The sequence below is a fragment of the Apium graveolens genome, chromosome 5 (genome assembly GCF_009905375.1).
Source record: "Apium graveolens cultivar Ventura chromosome 5, ASM990537v1, whole genome shotgun sequence".
Lineage (NCBI taxonomy): Eukaryota > Viridiplantae > Streptophyta > Magnoliopsida > Apiales > Apiaceae > Apium > Apium graveolens.
In genome coordinates this window covers 3,487,808-3,500,374 of record NC_133651.1, presented here as the reverse complement: position 1 = coordinate 3,500,374, position 12,567 = coordinate 3,487,808, and the positions used below count along the sequence as shown (strand labels likewise).

Genomic DNA, 12,567 nt, shown 5'->3' with positions numbered 1-12,567 from the left:
GAAGTTGCATATATATGGTTGAAGTAGCTCTTTCTAGTTGTTTTATAGATGATTTTAGTGTCATATATGTAGTTGAACCAAATTTTAATTGTTTTAACCATTAAGGGTTCATTAATCCCCTAAATGGGTTTTAGAAATATACGATGACCTTTAATAAACTTTGTAACAGTTTAGGGTTTAGATTTTAGAGTTTAGGGCCTTTAGGCCCTAAACTCTAGAGCCTAAACCCTAATTAAAGCTAGGGTTTAGGGCTGCTAGGCCCTAAACCCTAGGAACCGGTAGTTTTATCCGAATATTTGACCAAAAAATTAAGTTTTTAACCATTTAGGGTTCATTAATCCCCTAATTGGGTTTTAGAAAGATACGATGACCTTTAATAAACTTCGTAACGGTTTAGGGTTTAGGTTTTAGAAAGATACTCATAAAGATCCATGTTTGCTTGTTTTAAAACAACAATTGCATGAGAGCATGGCATATTATCCATTTGGAATCTGAAAAAGTAAATAAAAGAAAAATCAACATCTATATTATAATTTCATGCTTCAAAAAAAAAACTTTGAGTTTGCACCTACCTGTTACAGCTGCAAGTTCTTTTACTAAGGTCAACCACATACTTTTTCTCCTTATTATGCACTTCAAAGAATATTTCATTTGTTGGATGCACCTAGTAAGTTATTTAAAGGAAATGTTAAATGTACTAATTTATTTAACTAAAAAGCATAGGTTCATATAGTTTACCGTTAAATCCATAGAGTAGTTGTAATTTATTTTCAACAGTTCTTCATACTTCCTAGTCAAATGTGTTGTTGTTGAAGTTGCTTCATGGCGATTTTTCCAACTCCATTGTTGTATTAAACCTCGCAAACTTTCCAACATTGTGCAGATTGGTAGCTCTCTTATTGAAGTGATCACGAAATTTAGAGATTCTGCAACATTTGATGTCATGTTTGAATATCTATTATTTGTGGAGTAGACCTTTGCCCATTTTTTATAGCCAATTTCTTGCAAATAGAGTTGCACTCTTTTGTCGACTTTCTCAAGTTCTTCCATGTGATAGTTGAATTTTTTGACACTATAGGCATTAGCAGCAGATAGGAATTCTTCCTTTCTCCTCTTCAAATTTTTCTTGAATTTTGTTTTAATGTTCCCTAGTAGATGAAAGATGCAAAAGACATTTGGTACTTCAGGGTACACCTTACTGGCTCCTTTAATAATACTTTCATGTCTGTCCGACACGAATAACATGTCTTCCCTTCCTCCGTAAGCTTTTCTGAATTTGGTGAAGAACCATTCTCATGACAAATCATTCTCCGAATCCACCACTGCAAAAGCAAGTGGTACTATTCTGCCTCCTGCGTCTTGAGTTGCAGCCACCAATAAAGTTCCTCCATATGCTGATTTAAGAAAGGTGCCATCAACCACGACAACTGGTAAGCAATAATTCTAACCTTTTATTGATGTGTGCAACGCAATGAACACATACATGAAACAACTATTTGTTGTCAATTGTAGTTCAATTATTGATCCAACATTTATGTTATGCAACATGAACAAATAAGTATATAATTCAGCATATGAAGCAATTGCATTTCCTCTCATATTTTTCAGAGCTTTTTCCTTTGATCTCCATGCTTTGTTGTAATTGACGTTTATATTATGATCATTCCTCATATCACGTATAATATCTGCAACTGTGTAAGTTGTTTTGATATTTATAAACTTTGATTTTATTGTATCTGTAATAATTGATGTGATTGCTTGTCGCTGTCCTTTAAACCTCACATCAAGAGCACAACTGTGGTTGTTGACAAATCTCCGAATTATGAACTGATTTGTGTTTCCATTCCTTGAAGCACACAATATCCATTTGCAATTGTTGTCAATACATTCAACTAAAAATACTCTTTTGAAAGACTTTTTCACTTTGAACTGGAAATTATTATTGATTGCGTAGTGGTTGAGGACTAGGTTGAAGGTTTCCTTATATTTATAAATCTGAAACTCTGATATTTGGGGATGGTGTTTGTCTGTGATCACCTCATCCTTCCTTTCATGTATAATCTCTTGATCAACTTCTGTTTCGATTGGTATGTCTACCATTTGTTCTGAAATTATCTTCGCATAATCCACATAATCCGTAACAGTATTCATATTTAATCCAACTGTGATATCTTTTGCCTTGTTTGATGATTCAGCTTCTGTAATTTGAAACCCAACTTGTCCAATTTCAACTGTCGTTTCACTATGATTATTGAATGTAGATGAAACTTGAACATCTGATGATTCAGTTGTGATACACAAAGGGTATTTGCTGAAGTCAATTTCTCTTTTCTTTAGCTCTTTATAAAATAGCAGATGTGTATCATCAAAAATTGAAAATGGAGGATATCCATCTTTAGCTTGATAATGAATTAATATTGAAGTTGCTTCTCAATTTCAACTTCAACTGATTGTATACCATTCCGACTAAGTTAGCATAATCAGCACCTGTTGGGAGAAGCAATCCAAAGACCTTAAAGCCTATGTAACTTATATTTTCTTCCCAATGTCCACCATGTTGCACAATAATAGGTATATTTTCCATTCCTACAAACAAAATATAAATGTGCACATTTAGATTGCAAACAGAAAGTACCAATTATAAAAATAGAGTAAATTTAACAAGGCCATGTTATGCAACTGCATTCGCTAACGATTACTCAAAATTGTGCAACCTACCAAGTTAATATACGATTTTTTTGCAACTTTTTATGCAACCTGAAAGTAACCAAATAAAATAAGCTTTTTTTGACTCCTTTTTAAAGCACATCATACGCAACTGCTTTCGCTCGTGATTACTCAAAATTCCGCAACCTACCAAACTAATATACAATTCTTTTACAACAGTTTACGCAACATCAACGTAACCAAATAAAATAAGCTTTTGTTGACTCCTTTTTAAAGCACATCATACGCAACTGCTTTCGCTCGTGATTACTCAAAATTTCAAAACCTACCAAACTAATATACGATTCTTTTGCAACAGTTTACGCAACGTCAACGTAACCAAATAAAATAAGCTTTTGTTGACTCCTTTTTAAAGCACATCATACGTAACTGTTATCGCTCCTGGTTTCACAAAATTCCAAAACCTATCAAACTAATATACGATTCAATTGCAATAGTTTACGCAACATCAATGTAACCAAATAAAATCAGCTTTTGTTGACTCCTTTTTCAAGCACAGGATACGCAACTGCTTTCGCTCATGATTACTCAAAATTCTGCAACCTACTAAGCTACTCTACCATTCATTTGCAACAGTTTACGCAATCTCAACGTAACAAAATACAATCAGCTTTTGTTGACTTCTTTTTCAAGCACACACTACGCAACTCTTTTCGCTTATTATTACTCATAATTCTGCAACCTACGAAGCTAGTATACCATTTATTTGCTACATTTTACGCAACCTCAACGTAATCAAATAGAACCAGTTATTGTTGATTTTTTTTTCAAGCACATTCTGCGCAACTGCTTTTGCTTTTTTTACTACAAATTTTGCAACCTATCAATCTAAAATACCATTATTTTGCAACAGTTTACGCAACCTCAACGTTATACAATAGAATCAGTTATTATTTACAGCTTTTTCAAGCATAAACTAAGCAACTATTTTGTTTAATTTTTTACTCAAACTAACACTGTAATATAGTTTTCATTTGCCACAATATATGCAACCTCTACTTTTCCAAATTGAATTAGTTCTAAGTGATTGTTTTCAAATCATATCAATTTGAATTCAGATTGGAGAATATCATTATGTTCATATACATATATATAATTTCAGTAACCTGCAATTCAACTAATTAAGCAACATACTTTAAAATTCGTAATCAAACTTTAATAAGACAAATCTAATAGATCTAGTGAATTATATGTAATTACCTGACACTTGACCTGAACCAAATTTGTAGCAGTATTTTAATCTTCGTGATTTGGATTGAAGAACAGATTAATCACGAATTATCAATTGATGTGTGAGTATTGAGTTTTGCGATGAAAGGAATTGAAGTTATGTAATCGATTTCGTTGATTTCGTTTGTTGCCGTTGCCGTTGCAGTTGTTTTTGTTTTCTGTGTTTCAGTTGTTGCAATTAATACCTAACTAAAATCGGTTTTGTAACAGTTAAACATAATTACAAGTTATGAAGGTATATTTGCAATTAATATGTCCGAGATAGGTATAAATGCAATTAGTTTTAAAAACTACAATCAATTTTGCAAAAAATTTCTTTTTTTGGTATATTTATGCAAAAACCCCAAAAAAATAAGTGACAGAAGTTAAAATACTTTAATCCTATTTTTGGGATGAAAGTTTCGAGGTGAGAGTGTGTAAAATTTACATTCACTTTTGTTCTTTTTAAAAATCCGTAAATATAATTATAAATGAAAGTAAAATTATTTTATTTGTTTTTCACTCACTTTTCGTCATTTTTAAAACTCGAGAACTCATTACTAACCGTTACGGTTGTTCATAAAACTCCCAGGTACCCGGGACCGGGGACAGGGGTCCTTTCAGTAATTATGAAAACGTGACTTCTTCTTCTTCTTCCGTCCCGGCCTCATCATTTGCGCTCTCTATTATTGCAAGCATCATCATAATTCACAGCTTATCAATTTGATAAAACAAAAGGGTCTATAAGCTGTCTAGAAGCAGCTAGCCAGTCCAAAGTTTACTACTTGATCGCAGGCCACTGCACTTTGAAGTAAAATCATTACTAATTGTGGTTTCAAATTAATTTTTGATAATGATCTCAATGGAACAAATTCAAATATTTGATATTAGTTTGTTAAACTTACAGAAAAAGATGTGAGCTGTTCTGTGAGGGGGACTCCTGATTCAATGACATACTTTATTAAAAAAAAATTAAGAATCAAATGGTGAAATAAGTGCTGTGCATTAAAATTAGGGAAATTATTAATAGTAATATCTTAGTATTGGCTTTTCTAAGTGATATCATCAAATATTTTCGGCTTCCAAGTGGTAGCAGTGTATATATAACTTCATCTATGTAATATTATTTTGTCAAATAAATGTTAGTTGGTTGTATTTATTTCGTATTTTTTTAAAAAAGAATTGAAATTCGTATTTTTCCGTATTATTTTGTAAACTACATGCTCTTCTTAAATATTAAAAATTAAAAATAAAATAAAATAAAAAATCAATTTAAAATCCTCTGAAATGATGTTTGAGTTCTTCAACTAATCTGAAAATCAAAATTCTAATTGAAGGGGTTAGCGAATTCCAAATCACAAGTTCTATTCTACACATGTGATTTTTTTATTGTCCGGTTGTGATTTTGTTCTGGTCCGGAAAATGGGTTTTCATTGGTGTTGTTCAATTTTTTCCGATTGTATTGCTAATACAGTAAATTTAAGTTATTAGGTTAGCTTGATATGGAAACAGTAACGGACTTGTTTTAAATTTGATTGAGTTTTGTAATTTTTTTAATAATACCTTTATTAGTTAATAAAATTGTTCGACTTTTTACCGGAATCGAAGCTTAGATCGTTGTTTTGGTTATGGTTTTAAAATTCAAATTATCTATAGGGTGCTGAATGAAAACAAAGTAAAAATCCCGTGAAACGGCTAGGTTTTGACCAATTTAGGTGACCTCGCCAAAAAAAATTCCTGTAACCGGATTTTACTATGCATGGTATTTTCATATTTTTAACGTTTATTTAACTTTTGGTCGACAGAATACTATATTTGGTGGGTATACAAATACACGGTGTTACCATATATCAGTTAAAAATATGTAATGACACCATTCATAAAAGTCAAAATCAGAGGGGTACCATATATCACATGTTCATTATATATTTCTTTTAGATGTGTAACTTTTTTTCTCTCCGACGTTCTACACTAATATAGGCCTCTTGTTATTTAGATTAATCTCAGATTATTCTCACATGGGATGTCCGCCAAAAACTTAGATTAATCAATTATTTTGATTGGTGTAATATTTGTAAATATAGGGATGTATCACTATTATAACAAGGAACAAATCAAAATATATTAAATTTATATACTTTGTGTTTATTGTGTAACCGTGAACTTATAATAGAAAAATCGGACGTAAAAAGCAACAGAAGAAAAGAATAGAAAAACAAGAACAGCTCAAAAAGCAGCAACAACAATATTGAAAGAGAAGCCCAAGGCCAAAGTGCATGCCTGTCTCTTATTGATCACCACCACTCCACTCCACTAAAGAAGAGAATTACACACACACGCAGAATAAAGAATAAATACGCATGAGCACGATCGGATAGCTCCAGCTATCCGGTGGTAAGGAACTCATGCTCTGTCGTCTCAGATCCAGGATTCGACTCTGGCTCATCCAAGAATTATTGAGAACATATATTTATTTGTTTGTAAGACTATAAGTCATATTAGTAAAAAAAAACAAGAATAAATACGCATAAGCAAAATACATGAAATTCCCAGACACCTAATCATAGAAAATCAAAAGCAATGTTTAGACACACCAAGTGCTAAAGTCCTCTCCTTTAACTTTTGCTTCATTTGTCTGTACATTTATAAACAAGACATGGTATATCTGGACAGAAGCTTCATCATGATCATTCCACTCTGTAATATCACCCTTCTAGTGGTTCCCTTGATGCTTGACACTGAAGCTCCATTCCATCATTCACAGCTATTTGGTATTCATATTTAAAGTGACAAAGTGAAGGTCTTTAACAAAACTCTTTATATAGTTGTTGATCAACTGTCTTTTCTTTGGTGATCTGCATGATTCTTGCAGTTAGGTAGATAATTTCTATTTGATGGCTTCTTGTTATATATTTTTTTATCATGTGTAGTGTTTCTTGAGGTGTTAGGTATTTGTACTTGATATTATACAATTTTCTTGCCTTATTGTCAAGTAAAGATTGCTTTTTGGTTAGTTGAAAAGTGTCCAACTAAAATTTGGTATTAGGTAATGTTGTTGTTTGGGTTTTGAGTATTAGGGGAAGTGTTAATATACTTATTGTGATCTCTTGAAGATCAGATTCTTTGTTTTTGTGTTAAAGACCACATGCAGTTTTGATTCAATTACATAGTTAGATAATATGTCTGAAACCAAAGTTGCTAAGGTAGAGAAGGGTCAAACAAAGATTAGAAATGTTCCGATTGCTGTCACTCCAGAAGGTTTCTGGTGTTGTCCTGCTCCAGTTATGTTTCCGAAGACCCTTAAAGCCTCGAGTCCCTTAAACAGACCTAAATTAACTAATCCAGCACCTAAAAACCCTGTTCAAAAGAAACAGGCTCAAGAACCTGAGAAAAAGCAAGCACCTGCTGTGTCAAGGTCCGGAATTGGTCCCGATGATCAAATTAAACTAGCTCATGATGAACCTGTTCTTAGTTCTACATTGATCCCCCAGAGTGCAATAAAACCCAAGGTGGAAAATATTCAGAGGAAGGTGTCAATTGAATTTGGTGAACCAGGTACCAGTGACCTTAAGGTAGTCTTGTTTGGGAAGCAGGGATTTACTGTGAAGTTGAGTACTCATAAAAATGTCCTTGTGGCAAGTAGCAGTTACTTTGCTGATAAATTCACAGAAAATCATCCTCTTTTACCAATTCTTGAAATCGATGATTGTGAAGATGTTGAAATTTATGTGGAAACAGTGGGACTGATGTATTGTAAAGAGATAAAGCAACGATTGATCAAGCAAAGCGTCTCTCGTGTTTTACGAATCCTTAAGGTAATTTCTAGAACTAAACATGTTGTTTCTTTCTCTAACCACTTCATTGCTGCAATTAATTTTGTTAATGTTCTTTAACTTGCTTCTTTAGAAAATTCTTTGGGAGACTATACTGTGTACTTCTACATACACAGACCACCAACCAGACCCAAATCGCTTATGTTCGAATTAGGAGAAGATTTTGTAGATTTTTCTTTTCTTCCGTAATGGACATTAAGCTTGAGCCAAACAAGATATGAACGACATAATCACCTTCCTGAATTTCTTTTCATTTTCTTAAAACATTCTAAAGACTCGATAGGTAAGTTTAAGGCGCAATTTTTTATTTACAGACAACCAAACAGAATGTTTAAGTGAGGGGAATGGTTTGTAGAGTTTCTTTTCTTTGCTGATGGACAGTCTTCAGTTGAATACAAGACATGAACAACATAATTAATCTACAACTGTCGTTTCAATTTTTATAGAACATGTTAAAAATTTACAATTTTTGTATTGTATATGCCCTTAATGTTTATGAAATACCTTGACTAGAATGTGAAAGATATTTGCTGCAAAAATGACTGTCTGGATAAATTTTGGAATGCCAAGGTTTAAGATTGTGCACTAATTCTAGCAAATCTATTTTCCTACTTTATTTTAGTTTCCCCGCTTCTGCATTTGTTATTATGACCTCTCCGCTCCCTTTAATTGTCATCATGCGGTAGCTCCTGTACTGATGGTCATTTAAATGTGTAATCGTCATGCTGCATAGTGCGGATTTATCCAATAAGCAAATAAAGTTCAGTTTGACCTTTCATGTTGAAGAAGAAGTTCACTTGAAATTTTTTATATTTTTAAATGATTTTTGCTTTGTATGTGCTAGTACCCTGCCTATTGTTTTGCTACTGACATAAAAAATGAAGTCCTTTAACTATATAATGGATGTGGCCTGTACTTATCTGATGCCTGTATACAATATATAATTTACTGTATTATATTTTGAGCAATAGTTTTGACATTTAACTTGCTCATGTGAATTCCTGTAAGAACATGTCTACTCATGAACATCTTTATACAAGAAGATGCTTGTGCATTCTTATCAAATTTCTTATCAAGTTTTGAATAAAAGTTTGTGCGTAGAAAGTACACAGATCTTCCATTCGTTGGACGACGCCTTCTCTTTTATGAACAGAGAACACCCTAGGTGTACACGACCTAGACTCAAGGAACTCCAAACTTTAATAAAAATTCATTTAGATGGACGGATACATTGTTAATACCTCGTTTTTTGTTTCAGTGTGTTGTACAGTCTGTGCAAATTGTGTATATTAATTTCTCCAGCATTCTAATATCGTTTTCAGTCACTTGAAACTCAGTAAACTGTTTACATTTTTCAATTTTATGTTCTTATTATTGGTAGGTTGCTCAGCAAATGCAGTTCAGTTTCTGCATACAATCATGTTTAGAATATTTGGAAGCAGTCCCTTGGGTCGGGGAAGAAGAAGAAGAGAAAGTCCTTTCCTCAGTCTTGCATCTTCAAGGAGAAGGAATTGGTATCACCCCAGTTCTGAAACGAGTGTCATCTGGTGTATCAAAACCACCTAAGGACACCATTTCAAACATACTTGAACTAGTGCTAAAAAGTAATGAAGAGAGAGGTCGTCGAGAAATGAAAAACATTGTCTTGAAGCTCCTTAAAGAGAATAACAATCTTCCTACCAGTTCGGATTCAGTTGACAATGAAGCAATATATAATTCTTGCAAAAGCTGCTTGGACTCTTTATTGTCTATGTTCAGATTAGCTGCTGAGCCTGATTTTACCAACAAACCCATGAATATAAAGGAACCAGTGGTAAAGCAGCTCGCGTTGGACGCTGATAATCTCTCATGGTTGCTTGAAATACTTACTGACAGACAAGCAGCAGACGAGTTTGCAGTAATATGGGCTAACCAGCAGGAGCTGGCATCGCTTCATACAAGTATTCCTATTGTGTCTCGCCACCATGTTAGCTGCATCTCTGCAAGGCTATTTGTCGGTATGGGAAAAGGGGAGCTTCTACCGTCCAAGGACACTCGTCATTTGTTGTTACAAACTTGGTTACAGCCTTTGATCAATGATTATAGCTGGTTGCAACATGGGTGCAGGTCATTTGATAAGAAGGTTGTTGAGGAAGGAATTGGCAGGACAATCCTCACTCTGCCTTTAGAAGACCAGCAGAGTATTTTGCTAGCTTGGTTAGGGAATTTCTTGAAAACTGGTGACAATTGCCCCAATCTTCAGCGAGCTTTTGAAGTCTGGTGGCGGAGATCTTTCATAAGACCCCATGTAGAATCTGCAAATGTCGTCCAGTCAGATAAGTGATAACTGATTCACATTAAGGACGATTCAAATAAATTGCAACTGTAATTTATATAAAAAGGATATTGTCTGGATTAGCAAAAAAAGATGAAGAAAAGAAGAATGAAGAAGAAGAGGATAACGTCTGCATTATCTGAAACTGATTAAAGAAAGCAATGCTCGCGAGGCTATCTGATGAGCTAAACACAGAACATGTGTTTTTTTAATTAAATCTGCAATCATTATCAAATATCACGTGTTCCGTAACATTAAATTATTATATTTCTGTAGGCTGCAAATTGCAATGCTATTGATTTCAATAGCAGAGATTTGTCGAAGAGATTTATATGATGAGTGAGAGTTGCACATTTACTGTACACATGAAATCAACATTTTAAACCTTCTGACTGGGAAAGATGGGGAGGGGACTGTTTGCATATTTCATTAAGTTGTGCAGGGTGACCAAATATATGAACTTTTGATTTGTCAGATTCGAGTTCCACTTTCTGGTACATCGAATCGCGTAGTTGCTAAGCCAAGGAGAGGAGATTTTTTGTGTAAGAAGAGATGACTTCATTTTAGCAAGCAATCAGGCCCTCCCAGAGAAAAGTATGACTGAAAGCTAATGTACCAGCTGTGAGAACTCCTTTCTTTTTTTTATCAAGTGACCGGGGAGTCCGCGGCAGAAGGGCTCTCACTCTACGGATCAAAGGTATGCACATGCAACAACAGAAGGACTCTCGCTAAACAAATCAAAGGAACGCGCAAAGTGCAGGTAACAGCAGCACCGGCTCTAGAAGTAAGCACATCAAGAAATACCGTGACAAGCACGCACACGTCAGGAGTCGAACTATTGACCTCCCATAAGGGGTACAAAAACTCAACCACTGCACATACACTTTGTTGGCAATTTGTTTAACCTTTTATTTATGAGTAATGTTGTAGGCAAACAAAAGTGACAAAAAATTTATAATAAAATGACATGTATAGGTGATGTGACAGTATAAAATAATTTAATTAATGCTATTAATATGAATGCAGAAGTCCATTTACGTTCAACCTATACAAATCTGACACCAAAAGTCAGGAACTAATTTTGTGCCCCTAGTATCCTTATACTGTTTATAATATAGAAGTTAGATGGGCTATTTACAGTGTCCAACAATACACTAGTGGTCCATTGAGCCTTCATTAGGCCCAGCCCTTTAGTATATTTCTGTCAATTTTGTAATCTTTCAACTTTTCACATACAATACTTACTACTTGCCGTTCACAATTATGTTTCCAAACTAGTATGTTTGTAATTTGTATACAACTAGTATGTTTGTAATTTTTACATTAATATTTTTTGTATTTAAATACATATATTTATATGTATTGAAGTGTAACATTAAATCACTCGGCCACTTATTACAGATTGTTGTTATATATGCATTTATAATGTGGGATAATATATGTCGATTGGGTGCGTGGTCCCAAACAGACTCAGACGGTGTGGTGTGCCTAGTTTCCAAGAATTGGAATGGCTGTCATAGTAGCCTTATGATATTGTATTACTCAAAACTCAAAAGTCAAAAATGAAAGAAAAAATGAAAAGAGACTGTTTTCTCGTAAGACCCAGATTTGTGTGTCCATAAATATGTGTGTTTTAGTTATAAAATAATATATAATAATACATAAAAATACGTAAAAGTAAGCGGGATAATACATTGGCCAATATCTTAGTTCATGTTTTTTTTCAAATAAGACTTACATATGACGTAAGAACCATCTTACTCGTTAATTTTTAATGTTCCGGTTAAAAAGTCACACTCGTTGTCACATCAATATTTAGCCGCGATCTTTTCTCTTGATTATAATTAACATATCAGACACATGAATTAAAGATTCACTTGTTTCTTATCATCCAATTTTTTTTTAATCTAAACTAAATAAGATAAACGTGATGGAATAATTTGATAGTGATGGAATCATTTAATAACAAGGGGATGAGGTACTAATTCTCGCTCGTTCGGAATTTTTTAAAATCCCGAAAATTGGTATATTAGTGAGAGTATGTACGACAGTGCGGTAAAATTTTGGTGATATATCTATGTTATAACACTACAATTAAAAATATTAATCGAATTATTAGTAAAGATTGAGCTAAAATAATATAATATTATAATTTGTGCTATGTATGAAGTAAACTGTTATGTCCAAAAATTGGTATAAATAATATTCAGATTAAGATCAATAAAATGAGCAGAATCAAAGGGGAAGCGCCTGAAATCTAGGGAAAAGATGAGATTGAGGGGTCATTTGTTAACTTCTGGACCATACCAAAAGTACTCAATCATCTGTTCTGATTGTTTGATAATTTTTTTGTTAGCTGGACCGGTGAAGAATTTAGGTGGACGACTCCTTTAACAAAATATAGTTGGATGGTTCATGTAACCTCAGGATATAACAAGTTTTCTCAAGTGATATCAAGCACTAGACCATGATGCAAAAGTATAA

At 33.5% G+C, this 12,567-nt stretch overlaps 2 protein-coding genes across 2 annotated transcripts; one reads left to right on the top strand and one right to left on the bottom strand.

Annotated features, from left to right (window-relative positions):
• Positions 1–400: 400 nt before the first annotated feature.
• LOC141659199 (uncharacterized) lies at positions 401–4,473 on the bottom strand. Its single transcript, XM_074465975.1, has 6 exons — positions 4,464–4,473; positions 2,488–2,586; positions 1,484–2,339; positions 739–1,270; positions 573–664; positions 401–491 (listed from the first exon to the last, which is right to left on the bottom strand). The coding sequence occupies exons 1-6, from the start codon at positions 4,471–4,473 to the stop codon at positions 401–403; spliced, it is 1,680 nt and encodes a 559-aa protein (XP_074322076.1).
• Positions 4,474–6,322: 1,849 nt separating this feature from the next.
• On the top strand, positions 6,323–11,104 carry LOC141662011 (BTB/POZ domain-containing protein At3g50780-like). The gene is made up of 2 exons (XM_074469059.1): positions 6,323–7,751; positions 9,151–11,104. Exons 1-2 carry the CDS (start codon positions 7,116–7,118, stop codon positions 10,090–10,092), a joined length of 1,578 nt encoding a protein of 525 aa, XP_074325160.1. The 5' UTR covers positions 6,323–7,115; the 3' UTR covers positions 10,093–11,104.
• Positions 11,105–12,567: the final 1,463 nt, after the last annotated feature.